Genomic DNA, 23,488 nt, shown 5'->3' with positions numbered 1-23,488 from the left:
GTCGCACGGGCTAGCCCACCATTGAAACCCCAGTCAGCAATTAATATATCATATGATATAAGCGTCTTTTCAATTCGAAAATGTTTTGTCCAAGTTTTGTTAAGTCTTCTCACCTGTAATCATCTATACAGGTAAGTTATCAATCAACTTGTGCGGCGCGTGAGTCATCACCGTGACGTCACTTCTCTCAACCAATCAAATGTCGTCTTTCCTCGTTGATCTTTTCTAGCATGACAGACGAACTTTAGTTAGTTGTTTGATATAGCCGAGTAGATGTCGGACGGGGCTTCGCTTTTAGTTTTAATCCCCGTACACATACGAATTACATTTTGAGTTAAAATTTGATATATTTCGAATCTGGAGATACACAGGATTGCGATTGTTTTTCCGGAATTACTTTAGCTGCCGTGAACAAAGTGTTACAAAGTGAAACATGTTGTGAAAGTGTATTCCGTTTTGGGAAAGTTTTTATACCTGCTTGTTTTGACTTTCAAGCCCTCTATGTGGTATTCGGACAGCTTCGTCATTTTGACAGTCAGCTGACGGTAGCGTGAGGATCGCCTCTGGATTATCATCCTCAAGTTTTTTTAGACCTAAAATGCCACCCCATACCATGATGGACCACAATACTAATTTATTACCCGAACCAGAAAACTCTCGCCCAGATCAACATCCCGTCAAATGTGTTTTGATCGGTGATGGGGCGGTGGGAAAAACTTCTTTAATTGTGAGTTATACAACAAATGGATACCCTACGGAATATGTGCCGACGGCGTTTGACCATTTTTCAGGTAATTGTCATAAAGCTGTCAACAGCTGCCCATGGGAGGTTCTTAACAAAAAGCATGTCTTAGAATTAATTTGACATCTTATTGAAGTGCATTCAAATTAGGGTTTTGCCTTTTGTATTGTGTCCTCTATTAGAAAACTATAATAGACCATTTTGTTTTGAAATTAGTAATAAATAAACCTCACAGGTATCCCTTCAGTCTGCCATTATTCAGGCTAATAACAGTTACCTTTCTATAGTGTAGAGAATTAAAAACCTTTGACAGATGGCAAAATCCAGAACTGTTTTATGCCACTAAAATGTTTAACTAAATAGAGTAACAATATTCATACCTAAATTAAAGAAGAATTAAAGACCAAAACATTTGACAAATGGCAATGGCAAAAAAAAAAATTATAGCTACTAAAAGTTGTAAATGAATGAGAACAATATTCATACCTAAATCAAAAAATTATTTTTAATAGATACTTCAAGATTATTTGCTACTTTCAACTGCATTTATCCATTGATAAGTTATGTTGTATAGGCTACAGTAGCATTTAAATAAATCATTTGATAACCTAGATAAGAACATAATTTTTGCATAAAAAAGAAATATATATTGTATCATAGTAACTAATTATCTGGATAGCTAGGACAAGTTAATTTCAAGTTGACTGCGACAATAACCACAATAACTCCTGAAGTCATTACTGATCAATACGTTTCTTTATTTCTTATTCCTTATTCTTATTCGTTGACTTGTGAGAAACTACTTATACTTTGACCTAAAATTACAAATGATTTCCTGACTTGACATTTTTCTGGTGAGAAATTATCATGAGATTTGAATTTTCAATGATTTCTGTGTGATTTGGCATGTATTAGTTTCCCCTTTTCAATTCCCACCCTTTGATGGAATCACAAGTTTTAAATTTTCATTGATTTCTATTTCACACATCACTATAAGACAATTTTCTCAGATATATACATATTAATACATTGTATCTACTTACTTTTATATTGCCCTATTGGCTTAAAATATTGTACTAATGATTATGATATTACCCAATGGTTGTGATATTGCCCTATTATCTATATATTGCCCTATAAGCTAATTGAAATAAATAAAAAACCATAAAATTGGAATTTAGATAAAATGACTGTAACATTGTTTCATTTTGTTTCTAAATTGAAGGTTATCAAATTGTCATACCAAAATAAATTGTTCATTTTCTTGTATGAATCATGGTATCATAAATTTTGTGAACAAGGTTTACTTTGATGGATGGTTTTTGTATGATATTGAATAATTCACAATGAATCATTGTAAAAGTTTTGAGTTATATTTCCTGCATTTTAGTTAGGAAAATTATGTAATACCCGATATTAAAATTGTCATAAATATTCAATTAGTTTGAAACACCAAAAGCTGATAATATTTGGCTAACTTATTAGATATTAAAATTAAAACATCAAAATATTTGCAAACGGCTAACTATTTCAAAACACCAAAAGATTAATAAATATGAAAACTGCATTGTGAGCAATTTGGTTTAAAAAAGACCAAAATTCAATATATTAACATTTGTTACACCAGTTTTTTCACTGTGAAACATTTCATTATGTTACTAATTCATTTTTTCACCCTGTGACAATTATGGTTAGAAATCCATCAGAAATATTGATAGCTTATTTCACCTTGGCTTCATTGATTTTTGAAAACATTTAAGTTAGATTGTAAGTTGTTTAGAGTTTGTAGCAAGCTATACAGTTGCGTACTTGATAAGTAATAATGTAATATGGGTTTAATTTGGGTCTTTAGCACAAAACAAGACATTTCTAGGCTACATAGTATAAGGAGTTTTGCCACTATCCCCTGCCATATAACAGTCAATCAAGAATTTTGTCTTGCTTTAGTTGTTTTTTAAGCAAAATGTTTTTTGACACTGTCCCCTGCCATACAACTAACCTACAACTAAGACATCTTATCAAGCATTAGACATGTCTGACGATTCTAGCCTTAGGTTTTTTGCAACTATTCCCTTGCATATAACCAAGCCTTGTTGTTAACATCAATCACCTACTATTGCCATATGTTGAAAATTTAATTTGAACTACTGAACAGTGAGAGAATGAAACTAGACTATATAGAGCAATTTGTTGACAAATTGTTGTATAATTATTACATATTCAGGCCTGCTAGCGCATAGCAATTTGTGATATTCAGAAAAAATCGATTTCATAAAGTTTTTAACTCTTTTTCTATGCCTCATTAACTTTTATTTCAAACTTAGTGAAAATCCTACAATAATATTTTAAGATATGCAAAAAAATCTTTAGAATAAAACTTTTCAAACTTGTTATTACAATGTGAAGTTTATTTATGAAAGACTCCGCCCTTAACCCTTTTTCATGAAAACTGATTGTTATTTTTATAAATAAATGACGCCTGACAATCAACTCAGACCCTCCTAATATCTATAACTAGCTGTAAATATTCCTATAGGTGAAGTTTATATTTGAAAGTCTTTGCTGTTCACCCTGGTCCCTTGATTATTGATATTGACCATTGACTAATGCCTCACCCCCACCCCGTTCGCCCCTCCCCCAACCTCCATTGTTTTCAAGAGTATAACTATAAAATGATGGTTCTAACAGTGAAATTTATTCTCTTTCCAGTATTAGTAACAGTTGATAATAATCCTGTACGTTTACAACTTTGTGATACAGCTGGCCAGGTATGTGAAAATTTATTTTTACTTTTAAAATCTAGAGGATGAAAATTTACTAAACCAACATTGACAAAGTCTATATACCAATCTCTTCCCCAATTCTACAGATGAAAAACTTCTGAATCTAAAAGACCCCTTTTTGTTGTGTATAAAGATTGGTATTGCATGTTTCTATTAGTAGTTTGATGAACTAAGAAAGCCCCAAATTTGGTCTCGTATTCAAATTGTCATACCATAAACTTCCACAATGTGTGTCAATTCTGGAAATATATATTCCCTTTAATAAGCAAGGATATCAGCTGTTATTAAGGTCCATATAAGGATTTAAAGGTATTGTGTTATTCAGTTGCTAAGAGCTCAGCTGTATAATTAAGAGTTATCAACTCTAGCTGAACTGAAATTATTCAGGATATTATGTAAGCTATGTCAATAGAAAAGGGTTCATATGAAATATTTATTGTTATTAATGAGGCCCTGTTGAATAACCACTCTCCACTTATCTAGTTATAAAACACCATATCTTTAGTTGGCTTGCCCTTTTATGGCAATACTCCAAATAAATAGTTATTGAAACTTGGAAAGAAAACTGTTGTGGTTTATTGAAGGTGCCCTCTGAACTTAGTTAGTCAATAGCTACTTTTAGAACGAAACATACAAGGTGAAAATCTAAATATAAAGTTATGAAATTTATACCATATTTAGTTCTTATCTATAAGTTCAGACTTAAGGCTTTCTAGAATCATGAAGGGATGTATTCATCTCTTTTGGGGTTTTCATTTATTTCATTCAATACTTTATAAGTTAGTTTCGGCAATTCAGCTTGTTATACGGTTGAGTTAGACATATTCTGTAGGCTTTACTGGTCTCTAAATCACATGTTTGCACATTGATTTCAATGGACAAGAGACATATCAAACCAACCCTAACAGTCATTATATTTGAACAATGGAGGGTTTGTGGTTTTGAACATGTAACATGTCAGCTAGTCCCATGCTGGGTATACACTAATTGCCAGTGATCAGACATAAACTCAATATAAAAGACTGCTCTGTCTTATAAAGTTGAATTTCGCCAGTGTTCAGAGGGAAACTTAAAGAGATTGCAAAGAGGTTTTCTGAATTTTGTATGTTGGACACTGATATCATCAATTTGCACCATTCCAATTTTCAGTCAGACGTCTGTTTTTCCTGCAATTCCACTGAAAGTAAGCGTGTTATTACGTCACTGTCTCAAAAGTTGCTATTGATATGTAAGGACCTTTGTGATAGTGACATCATAAAACGCACAGTGGAATTGGAACCACAGACGTCTTACAGCTTACTGAAATTGGAATGGTGCAAATCGATGCTATCACTGTCCCCTATACGCACAAATTTTTTAGAAATCTGTTTACAATCTCTTTAATATTGAAGGCCACCTTGTCTTGTAAATTTGACATATACTTAAAAAGTGACCTATTCATTGAAAGTACCATACTTGACCTTAGCTTTGTTTGTGATTCATTTATCAGAGAGTTTATATTTGGTCTGAGTTAAATCTAAGGATATTTGTTTGTTGAACAAGAATGGCTGATCTCTTTCCAAATTTTAATGAAATTTTCTTGAAAATGAAGAAAAAGAATTAAAATGGCATAAAATCCTTTTCTGCATCGTTTTGTTCAAATTTTTGCACTTGCAAAAATGGACATTGGTATGTTCTGGCAAAGTTTATCTGTTTAAGTGAATTGTGCAATGGAGGAAACATTATCAAAAAAAAAACAAAACTTGACTTTTTTCTGAAGGACTAAACACAATCTGGAAATAGTTTTGAAGTTTTGACCCTTTCTAATAAGAAAATATTTTTAAAATTCTGATTTCCTAAATGAAATGAGAATTGTTTTGAAAGGATTTGATACTAAACCATTCTGGGAGATTTCTTTTGAAGTTTTTGCCCTTTCTAAGCATAACTGTCAACATTCAAAGAAGATAATTGAAATGTTCTTAACATTAGAATCACTTAAAGGAAATGTTAATAGGATTGAAATAACTTGAGAATGAACCATTCAGACAATTAAACTAGAATCTCACAGCCTGGTATTTATCAAATGACAAGTGTCAGTGGCTAGTAATGTAACCCAATAACATGGCAGGTTGGTAGACTAAATACAAGTATCAGGTCTCAACAACACACAGCAATGGTGTTTCAATGAATCATGAGATGAGGGGGGGGGGAGGGCAACATAATTGTCATTGGGGGACGAGGGGGGCACAAATAGCAGAATCTCACAAGCAATCTTGAGCTATTGCTTGATTCTAACATCATGGAAACTAAAGACTTGAATTAGGCTGGATTAAGATTGTTTGTTCTGCCCAATAAATTGCCAATTTTTAGCAGGTTGGGCTTCAAAGACTTTTGTTTGAAGTTAAGAAATCCGAAACAAGCATTATCGAATTAGATAAATGGCATGATATTGGAACCAGCTAACCAGTCAAATACACTGAAATCTTGTGATAATCAAGAACTCTAATAAGAGTTGTATCTATTCAGGTGTTGGCAAGAGTTTGGTCTACCAGTTGAGATCTATAAATAACCAGGGATGAGATAACATGGGCTAATCTAACTAATTAATTTACTGTTATTTCAGACCAAAACTAATTACTTTATTATTTAATTAGGCTTGTTTCTTCCTGTTGCTTGGCCAAATAGGTGCAGTTGAAGGGGATTGAATCAACGGAGCACTTCTATCGCAGACAAGAATTCAAGTATATATTGTTATTTGATAAGGCTCTTTCTTCTTGCTTGGCCAAAAGGTTCAACAGCAAAACAGGTCAACTGAGCACACAAAATTCTTTGAAAGACAATCCTTCATTTCATCACCTTTTATCTACCAAATAAGATTCTCAAAAATCCAGATCTCATCCAATTTGAGATATTCGTTAGAAGATGTGACAAGAAACCAATGTAAACTGGAAGCCTGTTGTGTTCGCTGATCGCTACACTTACAACAGTTACAACCCAAATCTCAAGGTCATAATATTAACGTCTATTTAGTGCTGACAACTATGAACCCCAATGACATTACTGTAGTGTATGACGTGAAATTCGTCCAATCAATGTCAAGATGCCAAAACCCAAAACCTGTTCCTTTAGTGAGAAGCTTTAGATGGAATGGCAGACCAGGTTAAAACCAATGTGAATGCTGACAAATTTGATTCTAATTGGCCGAGACAACTAGAATAACAAGTATTGACTAAACTAATCAGTGTTTGATGATTTGTTAGGAGTTAATAATGATCTGTATAGTATAACTCTCAATGATATTATCAATAATACTCGGTCAATATCAATATCAGATACTAATCAATTCTAATTCATATCTTTACTAGTTATATTATGAACGATACCATTCTAAGTTTTAGTCAGACATCTGTTGTTCTTGCGTTGTTTCTTGTGTTATTTCTTGCGTTGTTTCTTGTGTTATTTCTTGCGTTGGTTCTTGTGTTATTTCTTGCGTTGTTTCTTGTGTTATTTCTTGCGTTGGTTCTTGTGTTATTTCTTGCGTTGTTTCTTGCTATTCAAGTAAACTAAGCATCTTATGAAGACGGCTCTAACATATTAGCAGCTTTTGCAATAGTGACATCACAAAACGCTTATTTGAATGGAATTGCAAGAAGCACAGATGTCTGATTGAAAATTGGAATGGTGTGAATTGATGTCAACAGTGTCCCCAATTCACATACAAAATTTAGAAAACTTCATTATAACCCTTGTAATATCAAAAAACAATAATGAATAAAAGGCATATTGTACCAACACTAACCTATCAAATAATACTATTGATTGATATCAGATTGAAATAATAGAATTTGTAAGATATCTGTATGAGATAAAACTCAACTGAAGGCCGATTATTAGCTTAGTTCTCTTACAATCTTGAACTTGTCATGAACCTTTGAACTAAAATTTGTCAATGATAGTTGAAATTAAACCCCACACCCTTTTCAACTTTCTGTGTGCTGAGTTGATTTGATTGCTAGTCCAATTATTGGCTAGGCTACCAGATTTCAGGCCAAGTTTGGGTCAGATGGTTCTTGTTAGAGTCTGCTTTCATTAAATGATGGATGCATCTCAAAGCAGTTAAGTCGTTTTCTTGGTTTTCAGGTGACAGAATTGCAAAAAGGAGTGTGTCTTCATTTTCCCCTATAAAATGGATGGACATTACATCTGATTACACTTGCATTCTGGTGAATCAATTTATGTAAAATGTTGTAATGGTATTTTAGCTGCCATTGTTTAAGAGCTGTAACACCCTTTTCAACCTATTCTTTATGTCATTGAAGAAGATGTTGCCCCATTTCCGGGTTTGTAGAGTTGTCAGTAGGACTATAATAAAGTAAATCATATCCTGAAGAAGTGAAACCATCTCTTTAAGATACAAAGTAAACAAACAATAGTACTTGAGGTTGAGTCATGTATAAACTATGTGACATCAGTATATTTTACATTAATAGTATTTAACATATGTTGGTAATTACAGATAGATTAGCCAGCTGCTCTTCCCACTGCTGTTTTTCTTTAAAAAATGTATTTTCATTATTACTATAATTCAATAGTGTTTCTACGAGGGAGAGCCCTAAATTTGACCCATTTACTGTTATGTTATGAAAGCACAGGGCATGTAGGCTTTACCTCTAGAGAGAGAGTATTTGTGCAGTTAGGCTTATAATGCAATAAATGCACATGAAATTAGTGATTCAATGAAACATAAGAACTTAAAGATATTAATAGGTCTTTCTAAGATCTTTATGACATATTTAACTCTGTCTTGATTTACATTTGAGATGTTTCACATACTTGACGGCCATAAATGAGCTAATTTAGTCTTGAGTGAAAAACAACGCCCCCATTTAAATCAGGGGATTGTCATTGAGAAGACTAAATATAGCCATAACTTGACCTGGAATGCTCACTGACACAGTCAATTCTAATTCGGAATGCAATTTATATCAATTAGCTAGCCTACATTCTGACCCGAAAATTGCCTTAGTGTCGTCTGCGATCTTTACAATGTTCAGCTTTCGAACTTCATACCTCTTCATAACTTACAGCTTTGTGTTCAAAGACTTTCTGTCAAGGACTCAGATTGGTTGTATTCACTAACTGACATCTAATCAAATCGCTGCGTTTATAAACTTACAAGAAAGGTGCATGGCTATCAGAGTCCAGGTAAAAGACGAAGTTTGTAATAACTTAGACAATAAGATCCCCTTTCTACCATTTTCAAACCCCTTGGCATTGATATTTCCAAGATTATGCGTACCCATTTACAGCTGGGTTGACTGGAATTATGAGGAAAGATGGCTTATTCTGTATCCATTTATAGCTGGGTCAACTAGAATTATGAGAAAAGATTGCTTATTCAAGGTATCCAAAACTTGGCCCATATTATATGTCGTTGTTTGCTTTCTGCACCACAGAAAAGAAAGATATATTTAAGATATTCTATGTTCAAAGAAAGGTTTGCTTAAATTAGTTTGTGTTTTGTTGACATTGGGTTCTTGTCAAGTTTGACAGCCATTTTAACTCCATCATTAAATGTTTACTCTGTAATTGTCAGCTGGTGAAGTGTATGTCATATTCCTTTACAGAGTAGATATAAGTTTCTGATTTGGGTTTCTGAAAAATCAAATGTCCTTTTGGATGAAAATGCATATCTTTTTTAGACGTAATAAATGGGCATCTGTCTGTGTCGTTATTTGTCAGATTTTTGACTTTGTCACCAGGATAATGATTTTGGTTGATATATGTCTGTTTTCTTATTGGAATGAAATATATAGGCAAGTGTGAATATCCTTAGTTGAAAGGGCCAAAAAGCGCCTTAAATTGAAATCAGAGTTTACTTATCTTAGTCTATCAGATGGTAACAAGTGAAATGAATGATGCAGATTGCAATGTCAATAACCTTAGAATTGGCAGAAAAACGAGTCAGATTTACTGAGAATATATTTTGGCAGCAGACTAGTAATCAGAGTTGGCTAGAGATACTGATAGAAATAGGCTGTATTTAAATAGAGGTGACAGGTTTTCTAGATACACAATATCAAGCTATTACAAACTCTGTCTTATACCTTGACTGTCATAGCCACTTCACTGGTATCACAGAAGTTTGTAAATGTAGTAATTCGCTTGGATTGTACCCAAGCGAATACAATCAATCAGATCTTAACAGAAAGTCTGTAAACAATAATTGATTGGCTATATTTGCTAGCATATAATCCAATCAAAACATTGCATTCTGTGATACAAGAAAGGTGGCTATTGCTGTCAAAGTATAAAATGAAGTTTGTAATAGCTTGACATTGTGAAGATGAAGTTTGTAATAGCTTGACATTGTGAAGATGAGTAAAGGTATAAGATGAAGTTTGTAATATCTTGATATTGTGAAGATGAAGTTTGTAATATCTTGACATTGTGAAGATGAAGTTTGTAATATCTTGACATTGTGAAGATGAAGTTTGTAATATCTTGACATTGTGAAGATGAAGTTTGTAATATCTTGACATTGTGAAGATGAGGTAAAATGTCACTTGACAAAGTAGAGAAATATATTTACTATTTAAGGTCAATGTGACATCATCTACACACCTTCTATAATGACACTTTTTATATTGATTAGTCAAATTGTCAAAAATAGATTTCATGAAGTCGTGCCCAAAACTTGTTTCTTGTTTGAGATGGAGGGAAAGGCTTACACGATTGGCAATTCTTGACAGTTTCTGTTTAACTGGATCTACCTCAGTAATGAATGCACATTTGTCATAATTTTAATATTTGACTGGATGATATCACATCATTTGGTTTTAAGTTTTATCATAGAACTACAATATTACAGTTATATTGCTTTATTATTACATTTAGAGCAAATCTACTCAGACTCCAAATATTATTTGTTTACATCTTAGATATAATCTGTAGAAAGCCGTGACCTTGTAATATTTCTTCTGTATATGAGGACAACAAACAACATTGATAAAAGTACAGTGAACACTAGATATCCTATATTGTCAGTCATTTTCGTGTCCTTTCTGAAATAAATCCTAATATTACATGTATAATAGTTTATTTTACAGATAATATATCTTTTGAGGAGACCTGTATTGTCTTGTTATGATTGTCTTGATGTCAAACTTACTTGTGGTTGGATTCAAAAATGTACTTTTTCTAAGAAATAGTGATATCGAACTTGTTGGTTGTTGTATCATTGGTTTAAGAAAATTTGATATCAAACTAATGGTGGTTGTGGGATTTAGAAGTTGTGATGATTTTAATAATGAGTGAAAGCTCCACTTTGATGATTAGCTGACTGTGGTTGGTCTCGTTGGCACGGCAGGAACACTTGATGCAATTTGGTGTCAACTTTGCTACTAATGTTATGAACGAGCATGACAGTGGGTGTTTAATCACTTGAAACACTTGATGTCAATCTAGATTTGGCTAGATTTGTCCAATTTCAGAGAGAAATTTATGTTATTTTGGGTTTTTTTGTTTGCTGGGTTCATGTTTTCAATCAAGTAAATTGAAAGATTGACCCCCAGCTTTGAAAGAAGATCTACGATTAGGCTTGTATTGATGAAACAGTTGACAAGATTGTACTGGATGGTTTGATGTTGTTATAGATAGCATCTCTCTGATTGGTGGGGAGTTATTGTCCTACTGTTTGAAATTTGATACCCCCTTCTACTTCAATTGTTACTGAAGATTTCAATCTGGAGATATTAAGATAATATTGAAAAAAACCACATTTGAATGTGTCAGTCCACTAGAATTCTGAATTCAAATTGCTTTTTTATCTTTCTGTCATTCATTGAAATATCAGTTGTATTGAAACATTGACAATGACTTTGGTCTCAATGATGAACCTTATGGTTCCTTACCAACCCAGCCTATGCTCCAAGCCCCTTCGATTTCAGTTTTTAACTCCTGACTCACCCGCACTTTGCTATTAGATTCAAAACATTGACAATGAATTTGGAATGAATGTCACTCAAGTGAAAAAGAGGAACCTTACGATTCCAAACCATCTTCTGTTGGTTGTAACATGAAATTGGTGGTAAACATTCACTATTAAAACTTTGTAAAATTTAACAAAAGTTTAGATGTAGGGGGATAAAAAGGTTTGAATGACATGTAGTAGGCTACTACATCGATTGGAACACTCCTTAAATTTCAAGTTGCATAGTCAAATAGATAACTGTTTTCAGTTAGTTTTGAAATTGAAAGGGTCATTGAAAATGTCAATTTTGAACTGTTTGAATAATATACACGATAAACTTGATAGAATTTGTTGATTTAATTTACAAGATTAGGCCTACTTGACTTTGAACACTGGTAAATTTTTTCCCTTAGAGATAGATACCCATACTTTAATGGCTTCTGTTAGTTTTAAAATTAAAAAGGGGTCGTTGACATTAAATATTTGAATTTGGTGAAACAAGATGAAGGAAACATGTAAGAAGAAGTTTGAACAACTTAACATATCACGTGATAACATCGTCATTGGGTGTAGTTTATATTTTCTCTCATCCCATTCATAAATCTTGTCAATCAAGTTCGTTGATAAACACGTTACGCTCTGTGAACACAATAATGATATACCTACATATTGTGGTACTTATGGTATACTTATATATTGTGGTCTTGTGGTTGTTTTTATAGTTTTGGTATACTTTTCCTGAAGCCCTCAACACACAGTGATAATGTAACTGTCAAAAAAACATTACAAGTACTACAATCTTAACCTGACATCCAAAATAACAGTTGAGCAATACATAAAAAGCAGCAAATGAAGAAGAATTTACAAAGAAAAGTGGCATCAGTGTCTAGAACAGTAAGCATAACCCTGCCTGGCACGACACTGTCATAGTTGCTCAACATACACAATACACACAACAAATGGAAGTTTTATTGGCCCTTTAAACATTAAGACCTTGGGGTAATTCAGGCCAACCCATTTTTATGTCTTTTATATTTGTGTTAACTATCTCTTCAACCACTAGTAAAATTCAGTGGTAAAAATGTAGTAGTCTCTCGAGGTTGGGAAGATGCTCATGTTTTTGTGTCGCAATGTTGCACACAATTTTTTCAAGTTGAGGATTTCAGAATCCAAACTATTTTTATCAAGGAGCTGAATATAATACTGGTTTATTATAGATTTTCTACGTATCATATTAGATTTAGACAGAAATAGTCCCAGTGTAGGTGTGTCGACTATTTTGAAAGTAAGACGATATTATGTAGGTTTGTCAAGATTTTCAATGTACTTTAAGAATTTAAGATATTGTTTTAATTGTTGTGGTATATTGCAGAAGCTTTTGATTGGTCGTCTTTTCTGGTGCACATAGGTCTCAATTAAATCTCGTTCATCTTGAAATAATTTTTTTGAAAAATGCAGCTGATTAACTACAGATAAAAGCACATGTATAAATAAACCAACTACTAACAATCTGAATCCCTGCAAAATGAAACCAGAAATCCAAAACAACATAATGGCAAAACATTGGTAGCAGCTAATGGACTTTTCACATGAGGAAGTTAGTAAATATTTAAGATCTTCCTTGAATGGAAGTCAAAAAAAGACTAACCAGTTAATATGTGCAAATTTTTAAAACAAAACAGAACAGGTCATAATATGAAAGTTTAAGATTTTCTTTCAATGGAAGTCATATAACACAACTGCAACCAATCAGATTTGTGTACAAAAAAAGAGCAAGGGTCATAATATAAAGGTTATTGACCATATTTGTAAAGACAAGCACCTTGAGGAAATGTTTGTTTAATGGTTAACAAGTTGACAAGTTTTCTGAAGGATGACATAACACTATGTAATCATATTGAAACAGGGGGTCCAACTGAAGGTTATACATTATGATGTCATATCTAGGACTATAACTTATGAAAGAGAGGGATATATTATATAGATGTTATCATTTGTTAATATGCCTATAAATGTTAGGTAATCTTATGATATTGGTATTGTTGAAGGGATTCAAGGGAGGTTCTCTAACTGGTGTAGGAAAGAGTTTATTGGGGTTATTTATAGGAATAAGTTTATTTGTATCTTCATTGTATTATGCTATAAATATTATATAATCCTATGATATTGTTAAAGGGCTTGATGAACTGTACGTGGGGGACAATTATATCTTTTATTTGGGCCATTTTGATTTCTGTTAGAAAAAAATTTGACAAAACGATTTCCATCAAATTGTTGTCTATTTCAAATATATTTACATTACTTTAGGTACTTGTATTGGTAAAATTTATTTAACTTTCTTGTGACCTAGGCCAGTGAATCTATTGAAGAGTACCTTATAGGCTAGGTTTATAATGTTCTTGAATGTACCTCCAAGGTCAATTTGCAATTCAAAAACTCAGTATGATAAAATGAAAAGTGGCTATTTTGTATCTACTACTGAAACATGTAATAATTATTAATATCCCCTGTATGAAATAATAAGGGATATGTTGCCTAGCAACCAGGATAAAGAGATTAGAGGGCATTGACCAGTAGAATTGTATATCTATATTATTATCTTTATAGACCTATTGTCTATCAAATATACATAATTATATTCACCTCAAATCCTGCTTTTTTATTACAAATTTCAATAATACTATTTATATGGGGGTTGGACTTCAACACTTTCAAGATTCTATTGTTATTGACAGGGTTTTTGGTGCCTCAAAATAACCAGAAGTGTGTTCTTTGGGCTTCTAATTTTCACAAAATATGAGCCCCAGCACCAATTCATTCCTGGTGATAGGACTGGAATCTTACTCAACCCTACATCTTCACCTAGATATGTAAATGATGTAGAAATGACAAACATATGTTCCTTTGATTATACAACCAGACCCGAAGTCTTCAGATCTTAGAAAAAAAACAGCTTTGTAATTAAAAGTTGGTTTATTTTACTGATCACCTTTGCAGAAAAATGGGTGAAAATGTGTTGTTTCTGAGAGTGTTTTGTATGTTGATACAGATGTGAAGGTAATGTAATATATAGGCATGTAGGATTCAGGTATTAACATACATCTTAATGTTAAAGGGATTGTAAAGAGTTGTTTTGAATTTTTTATACATGTATCAGGGACACTGATATCATAGATTTGCATCATTCCAATTTTCAATTAGATGGCTGTGGTTTTTGCATATTCTCGAAAACTAAGCTTTTTATGGGGTCACTGGTGGAATCATGATATTAGAAAATGTGATTAAGCATTTCTATAGTTACAGGAACCAAAGACCTCTGATGAAAAAATTGAAAGGATTCAGTAATACTTTGCAGTGCGCAATTAGGGAAACTTTGCTTGTACAACTACAAAACATTTATCACAAATGTTCTCTCTTGTACCTCTTTAACTTACTTTAAGGTGAAAGAAAGATAAAAAGATATATTTAAACATAAGGTACATATAAAAACTATCTGTATGAGTCATCACGTCTATTGTTCAATATGTAAGAGATAGAGAGAGAAGTAATAAAACTTCAAGTCTTCCTTATAAATATCTCTCTCGGCTGTCATCATTTGAATATTTCTAACTAGTCGCTTGGATAGGATAATTAGCCACGGTCCTGTCTCTAACTGACTGTATTTGTCTTTCCATTTAGTTGTCTTAGAAATAAACTGAGGTCCTATTTCTTTGGCTGATTTCAGATTAAAGATCTCACTTCATTTGAAAAATAAAAATGTTATGTATATCATCAAAATTCGACTTAAAATTTGAATTTGTAGCACATTGTCTTCTCATTTGCATGGATAGAACATTAAACTGAGGTCCTGTTTGTTACTGATTGTAGATTAAAAGATCTCTTTACACTTGCAAATGAGCAGAAATCACCCTAAGTTAAGTTTTCTTAGAATAAGGCCCTTGGACTGACACCTCTGATTCATTTACTTTACTCTAACCCTTAAGCTATATCAGTTTCAAATTACATTCCAGTTTCAATCTTTGATGTATAACTTGTGATCGAATGTTTGAAATTTGAAAAGTGATCAATCTATTTGCCTGATAAACAGACAGTTTCTATTTCTTCATTTTGAATAATTTTATCTTAAAAAATTTAAATTACACTAGAGAAAAGATAGAATGTTGCAAGGATTAGAATATAAGATAAAAGAGCTCATTAGATAAATTCTATTGCAAATTTTATTTCTTTACCAATTTAAGAGTTCGCTTTGCTAATAAACTACTATGTTATCCTGTCCATTTAAAACACACACACTATGTTTCAAGGTCATGAACTGTCCAAAAAGTTAACAGTTTCAGGTCAAATACATTAGTAACATGTTCCCCAATGTTTGACTATGAGAAAGTACATATTACCAAGCCATTGTCATTTTAAACTTACTTATATTCAACCCTTCTCATGACCTTATAGGGATTGTAATTGTAAAGAGGTTTTCTAAATTTTTTATGTGTATCACACTGATAGCATCCATTAGTACCATTTAATTTTTCTGTTACACATCTGTGGTTCTTGTAATTCCAGTACATCTAAGTATTTTATGAAATGACTGTTGAAAACGCTGGTAATAATAGGACCATTATGAGAGTGATGTCATAAAGCTGCTGAAAAATTCTCACGACCTTAACCGAGTTACTCAGTAAATTTCTCTGTTTATTCAAGTACTCTTCATGCACATTTTGAGTGTTTAAATATATTTGCTATTGCACATTAATATGTATTTTACTGAATAATCTGAATGTGGAAGGCAATTTGGAAAGGATGTGGTTTGTTTGAAAATGAAACTCAAATGGTTGGAATTGAGGGTTTAAATATATTTGCTATTGCTCATAGATATGAATTTTTTTGGCAAAATTTTATGAGGAAGGCTTTTTTTTTTTAAAAGGATATGTGTGTTTGAGAACTCAAAGAACATGTTAGGATTGGAGAGTTTAGATATATTTGCTATTTCATATGCTGAAAGGCGGAAGGAACATCTCATAACTGTATCATTACACTGTATGTAATAAATACTGTTTATGTAGACAATATGTTATAATTAAATCATGATTCCATTTACACGGTAACACGCAATTTGATTGGATAACAGTGGTCACGTAAATTGGATAACAGTGGTCACGTAAATTTGGTTTATATCTGTGTAAACGGAATGTAAATATAATCTCCGCCCCTTAACGGAAAAAAACGGTGTACACTTATGTATAAACCGCTACACGGATTTATACAGTGTACACAGGTTTTTTCTGTTTATACATTGATAAACTGAAAAAATGTTCAGGGACCTTTCTTAAATAAGACATTATAGAAAGTGGAAGGAACATGGTATAACTGTATCACTGTGTCTGTATATAATAAATGCTATTTATGTTGACAATATGTTATAAGACATTATAGAACGTCAGTGATAAATGGATTTTAAGTCAACAGAAAGAAGCAGTAGAATGTTAAATGAGTTATTGACCACAGAACATATTCTTATTGACTCTGACCTATTCTTACTTCTAACTTTTGGTGTCATGTGGTCAATAAACAATTTTTTTTTTTTTTAAATTTCATAGATTTCCAACATAAGTTAGTTATGGTGGTACATTATTCATTTCTTACTTCAGTATTTTGAAAAAAAGATTGTAAATTCTATTGTTAATTCTACATGGGGTTATTTTGTAAACGATGAAAAAAAAAACATGTTTATCTTCATAAGGCTATTTTGTCTCTTATAAACGAACATAAAACTCTTTTGTAAAAAGAAATTTGGACATAAATCTAGGGACATCTAACCTAACTTGTCATAATGAATGTCAGTATGTCATATGACACCATGTCATGTCTTTACAACCTGTCAGTCAGTGACAGTCAAAACATAAACAACTTCCATAAACAACCTTTGAACATTCTTTTTTAACACAAAAAAAAACACATTTTGAATCTTTTTGAAGATTTGAATTTCAAATGTTGGGATATGCTGAAAACTGGCAATGGTCGATATAAGAAAGAACATGCATCAGAATATTTCTTACATAAAGTAGGATTTAAACCCATGGCACCTAATTGCCAAGCATTGAACTTACTACCAAGTGAACTATTTCACTTGTGCAATGGTTATAGATCTAGTAGAGAATGACCGAGTCAGCAATATTTGTAGGGTGGGGGGAAGGCTTGTTTGGGCAAAGCTTAACACGGTGTACTGATTTTGAATTATCTCTTGCGCTTGGGAATTTGGTTTTTCTCATGTTCATTTTGACTTTTTATCATTTATTCGAAGGATATCCTTTACAAATCCTTGTAAAATAATTGTACTTTTACTTTCTAGTGATAAGGGTCCTTTCCCACGACTGTGTGGATCTTGTGGGATTATTTAGGGGATTTATCACACAAAACTCTCAATGGTTAGCTTAATGGTGATCATTTCCTTCAAAAACTATCTCATAGGGATATTGTTGGTCCCATTTGACTTAGTAGTTTTGTAACCCCATTAAATATTCTCTGGGCCATTTCCAATTAGACCTCTTCCCAGTTAATTATGGAAATTTTGAATTATTTGACCTATATTTTAATATAATTGGGTCAGGCTAGATGAATGATGATATGATATTATGCGGTCAGTATTTGAAATATAAATCATTTTGTACTACTAATGGGTTTCATCAAATGGTGACTTTCTGCTCTGTTAATTTCATATAATTATAATGAAACTAAGCAGAGAAATTGAGTGTAATTTAAAATGATGTATAGTATAGTGTATAAGGTTAAAGAGATGAGGATATGACATTTGTCACAAAACTGGCAATATATATCTGATACACTTTGATTGGTCCAAAAAACATGTAAAACTTAACAAACACTGACAGTTACATAATTTATGGTCAATAAATTTATCTAAGGCCCTTAAGCTTCCCATGGCCGGCATACAGATCCAAATCAACAGCCCTTGAATTAAGGGTATATATTTATTGTTGAAGAAAACTAAAGCCTAGATCGAGAAGACTACCTTTCTAAACTAAGTCATTCTCTAAAGTGGTGAACAACCTTTGAGTTGTAAATGTTGTCGGACCTCTATTGAGTGAAGTATGAATGAAATATCATGTTATTTCAATCAAATCAATGGATTGGAAGTCAAGTAGACCAAGGTAGACTTGGTCCTTTCGTACTCTGATTACTATTCAATTATTATGAATAGACTGGAGACCACCTATGTTTGACCCCATTGAAGTATGTATTGGTCTGAGTTTTTTTCCTGAAATTAGTATTTCTTAGATCTCCAGTTGTAGAACTAAAGACCATTTTACACCAGGAAATAAAGTGATAATGAACTCTTCTCATTCTTTAAACTATTATTTCTTACCATTACCCTAACTTTCTTAGTCTAAAGCCCCTGTTACACCAGGCCTTAATGATGAAGCACTCCTTTCATGAACTGATTCAGACCACAATGATTACTATTAGTCTCAAAAAATTGCAGTAGGATTAAGTGGTCTACTGAAAATTGAATTCTATTTCTTCAATGAACAATGCATTGGTCTTGACCTCGTTCGTTTAGCCTTATTTATTTTTATCGTCTCTTAGTTTTCTCATAACCTGTTAAATGTTACCAGATAAGCTGGTATTTGTCTGGCAGAGTGTCTGAGTAGGAATTGTCTGCCTGTGTTTCTTAACATCTGATATTTTTGGGGGATTTGTCTGCAAGTGTCTCCAGATATAGGTTTATATCTGATATTTTAGGAGCATGGAATAATTTAGATTAGTTTATATAAGATATCTGATCACACTGAAAGAAAAGATGAGCTTTTGTCAATTAAGTTCTCAGACAGCTTCTGTAGGGTGGTTTATCACTTTAGGGATGCTGATGTGATGACTTGCACTATGGACCAGTGGACTTGTTGTTGGCTTGGCTTCAATTTTTCAAGGAACCAACGAAAGGTGTTGAACACTAGGCTATGTAAAGCCTAGGGCTTCAAAAATATGTGTTTAGGAAGGACCTTGAATATGTATTCTTGAAACGATCTTAGCGCTAGGATGTCCCATTGTTGTAAATACTAACGCTGTTTCTAGGATATCCTAGCTCTAAGATCGTTTCGAGAATATGCAGCCAGTCCTTGTAGAGTCAAGTGCTTCAAAAATATTTCTTGTAGTTCTCTTGTGTTTAGGAAGGACCCAGGCTACATATTCTCAAAAAGATCTTAGTGCTAGGATGTTTTAGGAATACATGGCCAGGCTATGTAAGGTCTACATGTAGCTCTTATCAATATAGATAATATGATGATTTCCTCTTGTTATCATGAAGTTATTATAGAAGTTGGCCAATGATCAAAAAAAGTTGGTTTCTACCACTGACTACGTTCTATTCATGATTACAAATATATATTCTAGAGAGATACTGTATTGGCCTATTCAACGACTACCGTAGTCTTTCTAATAAACAAGCTAATAGACAGAATATTCAAATGACTGTGGGTCTGTTGAGCTTTTGGTAAATCTGTCTTTGATGATGTGCTTTGTGCATGGGTTATTAGCTAGTATGTTTGTAACTAGTATATGTTTGATGCATATTGCACTGTTGGATTGGACAATAAACCCATGCCTGTGTGGTACAGGTCATCCACTTATCCTACATCCCTACAACTGTAGGCTGAACTAGTGTGACAAAATTTTCCTAATTGCAAAACCAGGTGAAATGTAGGAGGTAAAACACCATTTCATTTCCAACAGATTGCTTTCATTACATTAAATACATTAGACCTACTAGTAGTTCAGCTTTTATTTATAAAGTTAGGTTTATTCAAATTGTGGCCCAACCAAGTTCGTTTGATGTCTATATTGAATGGACAAACCACCCAGAGATATTTTGATAAAGTAGTCCTCTCTTCCCATTTCTGTTTATCTTTCCTTTGCTACATTATGATTCAGTTTTTTTGATGCTTTGTGGTTGACTATGGATACAAAGTTCAAATAAGAGTTTGTTACCATTGTACAATATATGTTTCTAATATGAATGTAATAGAAGTAATACTGACACACAGTGAAACACAAATGCAGAGTTCTAGCAGGTGCTTTCTAGTCATGCAGGGCTCACATTATAACAATATTAGTCCAGACTATTCAGGAATTTAGATACTGGACCATTGCTGAAGCTAAATAAAAGAATAACCATCAGTGCTCAGGAAAGTTAAGAATACCTTGCACCTTTTTTTTTTAGTAGGTTAGTGTTTGACAGTTAGCAAAATGAGGCCACTAAGATGGAGTTCAAATCATGCTTTAAATCGCATTCTATTTTGTGCTTAGGAAGCCAAAGTATTTCTTTCCTTGTTTTTAACTTGGTGTTTATTTGAAAGGTCTAGTTAATAAAAAAAATCAGTGTTGTAATTGGAAAGTTTTTGACACAGAATTGAGGCATATTGTCTATGAGTCAGACTTGTGCAGTGGAAACATTGCATGAAAACAGACTTCAACTTGATAATAAATCGTAAAAACCATTACAGCAGATAACCCAAACATCTGGCGTTATAACACAGTGTATTCATGAGAATACAGATATCAGGCTATCTGGTATCGAATATCTTTCACAATATGTTACTTCATGGTATAATATTTGGGGTAATCAAAACAGCAAGAAATAGGAACGTTTATAATAATTGGGCAGTATGGAAGTTGAAAATCAAATCAAATTCTTTGCCAAAAATCATTGCCAATTGTCTTCAATAGTTAATTTTGCTTTCGTTTTGTCTTTTCAGGATGATTTTGATACATTACGGCCATTATGCTACCCCAATACAGATGTCTTTCTAGTGTGTTTTAGTGTGGTATCGCCTACGTCCTTTAAAAATGTCGTGGATAAATGGGTACCTGAAATAAAGAAACATTCTCCTAAAACGCCAATAGTTTTGGTCGGAACTCAAGGTGACCTTCGTAATGATGTACAGATATTGATAGAGCTGGCTCGATACAAGGAAGCACCTGTCTCTGAAGAGGAAGCCACGGTGTTGGCAGACTATATCGGAGCCATGCAATATGTCGAGTGTTCTGCGTTGACTCAGAAAAATTTGAAGGAAGTGTTCGATACTGCGATTCTTGTATCGTTAAAATTAACTAGTGCCTTAAAACGAACACCGAGCCGAAAATCAAAACGTGGGAAACTGTCCATCGACAGCAAAAGTCCTTTAGCTGTGCAACCAAATGAGAAAAAGACTGGATGGAAGAAATTTTGTTGTTTTATGTGATAATGACTGAAAACACTATACTGTTCTTCCAATAACTGTGGCAATATGACAGAGAGAAAGAGAGAGAGAGAGGAAAAGATAACCTAAATCGTGATATAAACTAATAAAAGACTAAATGATCATCTGAATCGGTGAATCTGTTGGAAGGGTATAGCACCCTTCTACCATCTTGGAAATAAAATTCAAGATGAAGATGTTTATAATTTCTTCAGCCATCTTGAATTTGGAGATGAATTTGAATTTTCAAGATGGCGTCCAGACCCAAGTTGTTACATAATTTGTTAAATTTATTTAAATTTTGCTCAAAATGTGGGTAGAAAATAAACCTGCAAAAAAGTGATGAGTGTTTCGAGAAACCTAACTGACTTAGCGACCATTTTATTAGCTAAAGTGATTAGACTGTCTCTGAAAATCAATATGGCAGCCACCAGCAGCCAAAAACTAAAGTCCCCAAAATTGTTTTTATGGTTTACAATAAATTGGGATAAAATAAGTCACAAATAAAGGAACCAGCCTTTTGGGACACAATGATCTTTTCAGAATACCCACAGTTCCCATAAAAAAATATTTTCATGCAATTTGGTTACAAATTAACTTTGCAGTTTGTATTTTGATACTACGAAATTTGCATTCTGTGAAAATATTTTTATAAAAATGAAATTTTAATTTTTTGAAACATATCTTTTGTGGTTTTGTGGGAACCCGGTCTGGCCTTAAAAAGATCTTCATTATGAGTCTTAATTAGACTTGGAATTGTTTTAAATTCATATTTTTGTTTATATTAACTTTTATTTAAATAATGCAAATTTGTGCTTTCATAATGTTTTTGATATGAATTTGACCAATAGAAACTTAGCATCCATTTTCATCCAAATAGAGGCATCTTGTACATAATTCAAAAATAATTTCATAAAAGGTTTTTAAACACATCTGATTGAGAATTTTGATGGATTCACATTTTGAACTAGAAACTTAATGAATTAAAGTAAAGCTTTGAAATAATTACTTACCTTTCTCAAAATGATCTCAAAATACAAGAAAATCTGAACATTTTCTTGTTTCATTTACTGGTATGTAAAATTCATATTTTCAATTGTTGAGCTGTAGATTTCTGATTTCTGATTTGTCCAAAAATGTATTTCCTTTATTCAGTATAACTGGAAACAGAAGTATGCTGAAGGCCAAGTATTCTTGAAATGATCTTAGCTCTAGGATGTCCTAGGAATCTTCTTACATTGTTTCTAGGATATCCTAGTGCTAAGATAGTTTCGAGAATACCTAGCCAGGAAGGTGAATTATGAAATTACTTTAATAGTTCTGATTATAAGATGTTAATTTTAAAACTTCACATTGCTTATCTAGATTCGCTTATCATTTGAATATCATAAAAACTTGCAGTCAGTGCATTATCAGAATTAATCCATTGTAATTTGATCGTGCACAAGCAATTCATCTCCATTGTGTATAAATTTGAACTTGAGCTGTTGTGGATATTTGTCTTGCACCTCAACTAGGGAAATCATCAAATTGCTTCATATCTTTTACATCAGTTGGTTTAGAAAAAGTCTCAATATGATCATACAATGTTGTACAATATTTGTAAGGTATGTATGATCATGGTTGTACAACAATCATACAATTGATTTGATTAGTGGTTAGCAATAGCTGTTGATCAATCAGAACAATGGTTTAACATGATTGTACTACACTAAAGTGGTACAACAATTTCATACAATCGATTTGATTGGCTGTAGGCCACAAT

At 32.7% G+C, this 23,488-nt stretch overlaps 1 protein-coding gene across 1 annotated transcript; it reads left to right on the top strand.

Annotated features, from left to right (window-relative positions):
• The first annotated feature begins 278 nt into the window (after positions 1-278).
• LOTGIDRAFT_150227 (hypothetical protein) lies at positions 279-22,376 on the top strand. Its single transcript, XM_009057514.1, has 3 exons — positions 279-791; positions 3,452-3,510; positions 21,241-22,376. The coding sequence occupies exons 1-3, from the start codon at positions 614-616 to the stop codon at positions 21,724-21,726; spliced, it is 723 nt and encodes a 240-aa protein (XP_009055762.1). The 5' UTR covers positions 279-613; the 3' UTR covers positions 21,727-22,376.
• Positions 22,377-23,488: the final 1,112 nt, after the last annotated feature.

The sequence above is a fragment of the Lottia gigantea genome, assembly GCF_000327385.1.
Source record: "Lottia gigantea unplaced genomic scaffold LOTGIsca_30, whole genome shotgun sequence".
Taxonomy (NCBI): domain Eukaryota; kingdom Metazoa; phylum Mollusca; class Gastropoda; family Lottiidae; genus Lottia; species Lottia gigantea.
This window is presented reverse-complemented; position numbering and strand designations above follow the sequence as displayed.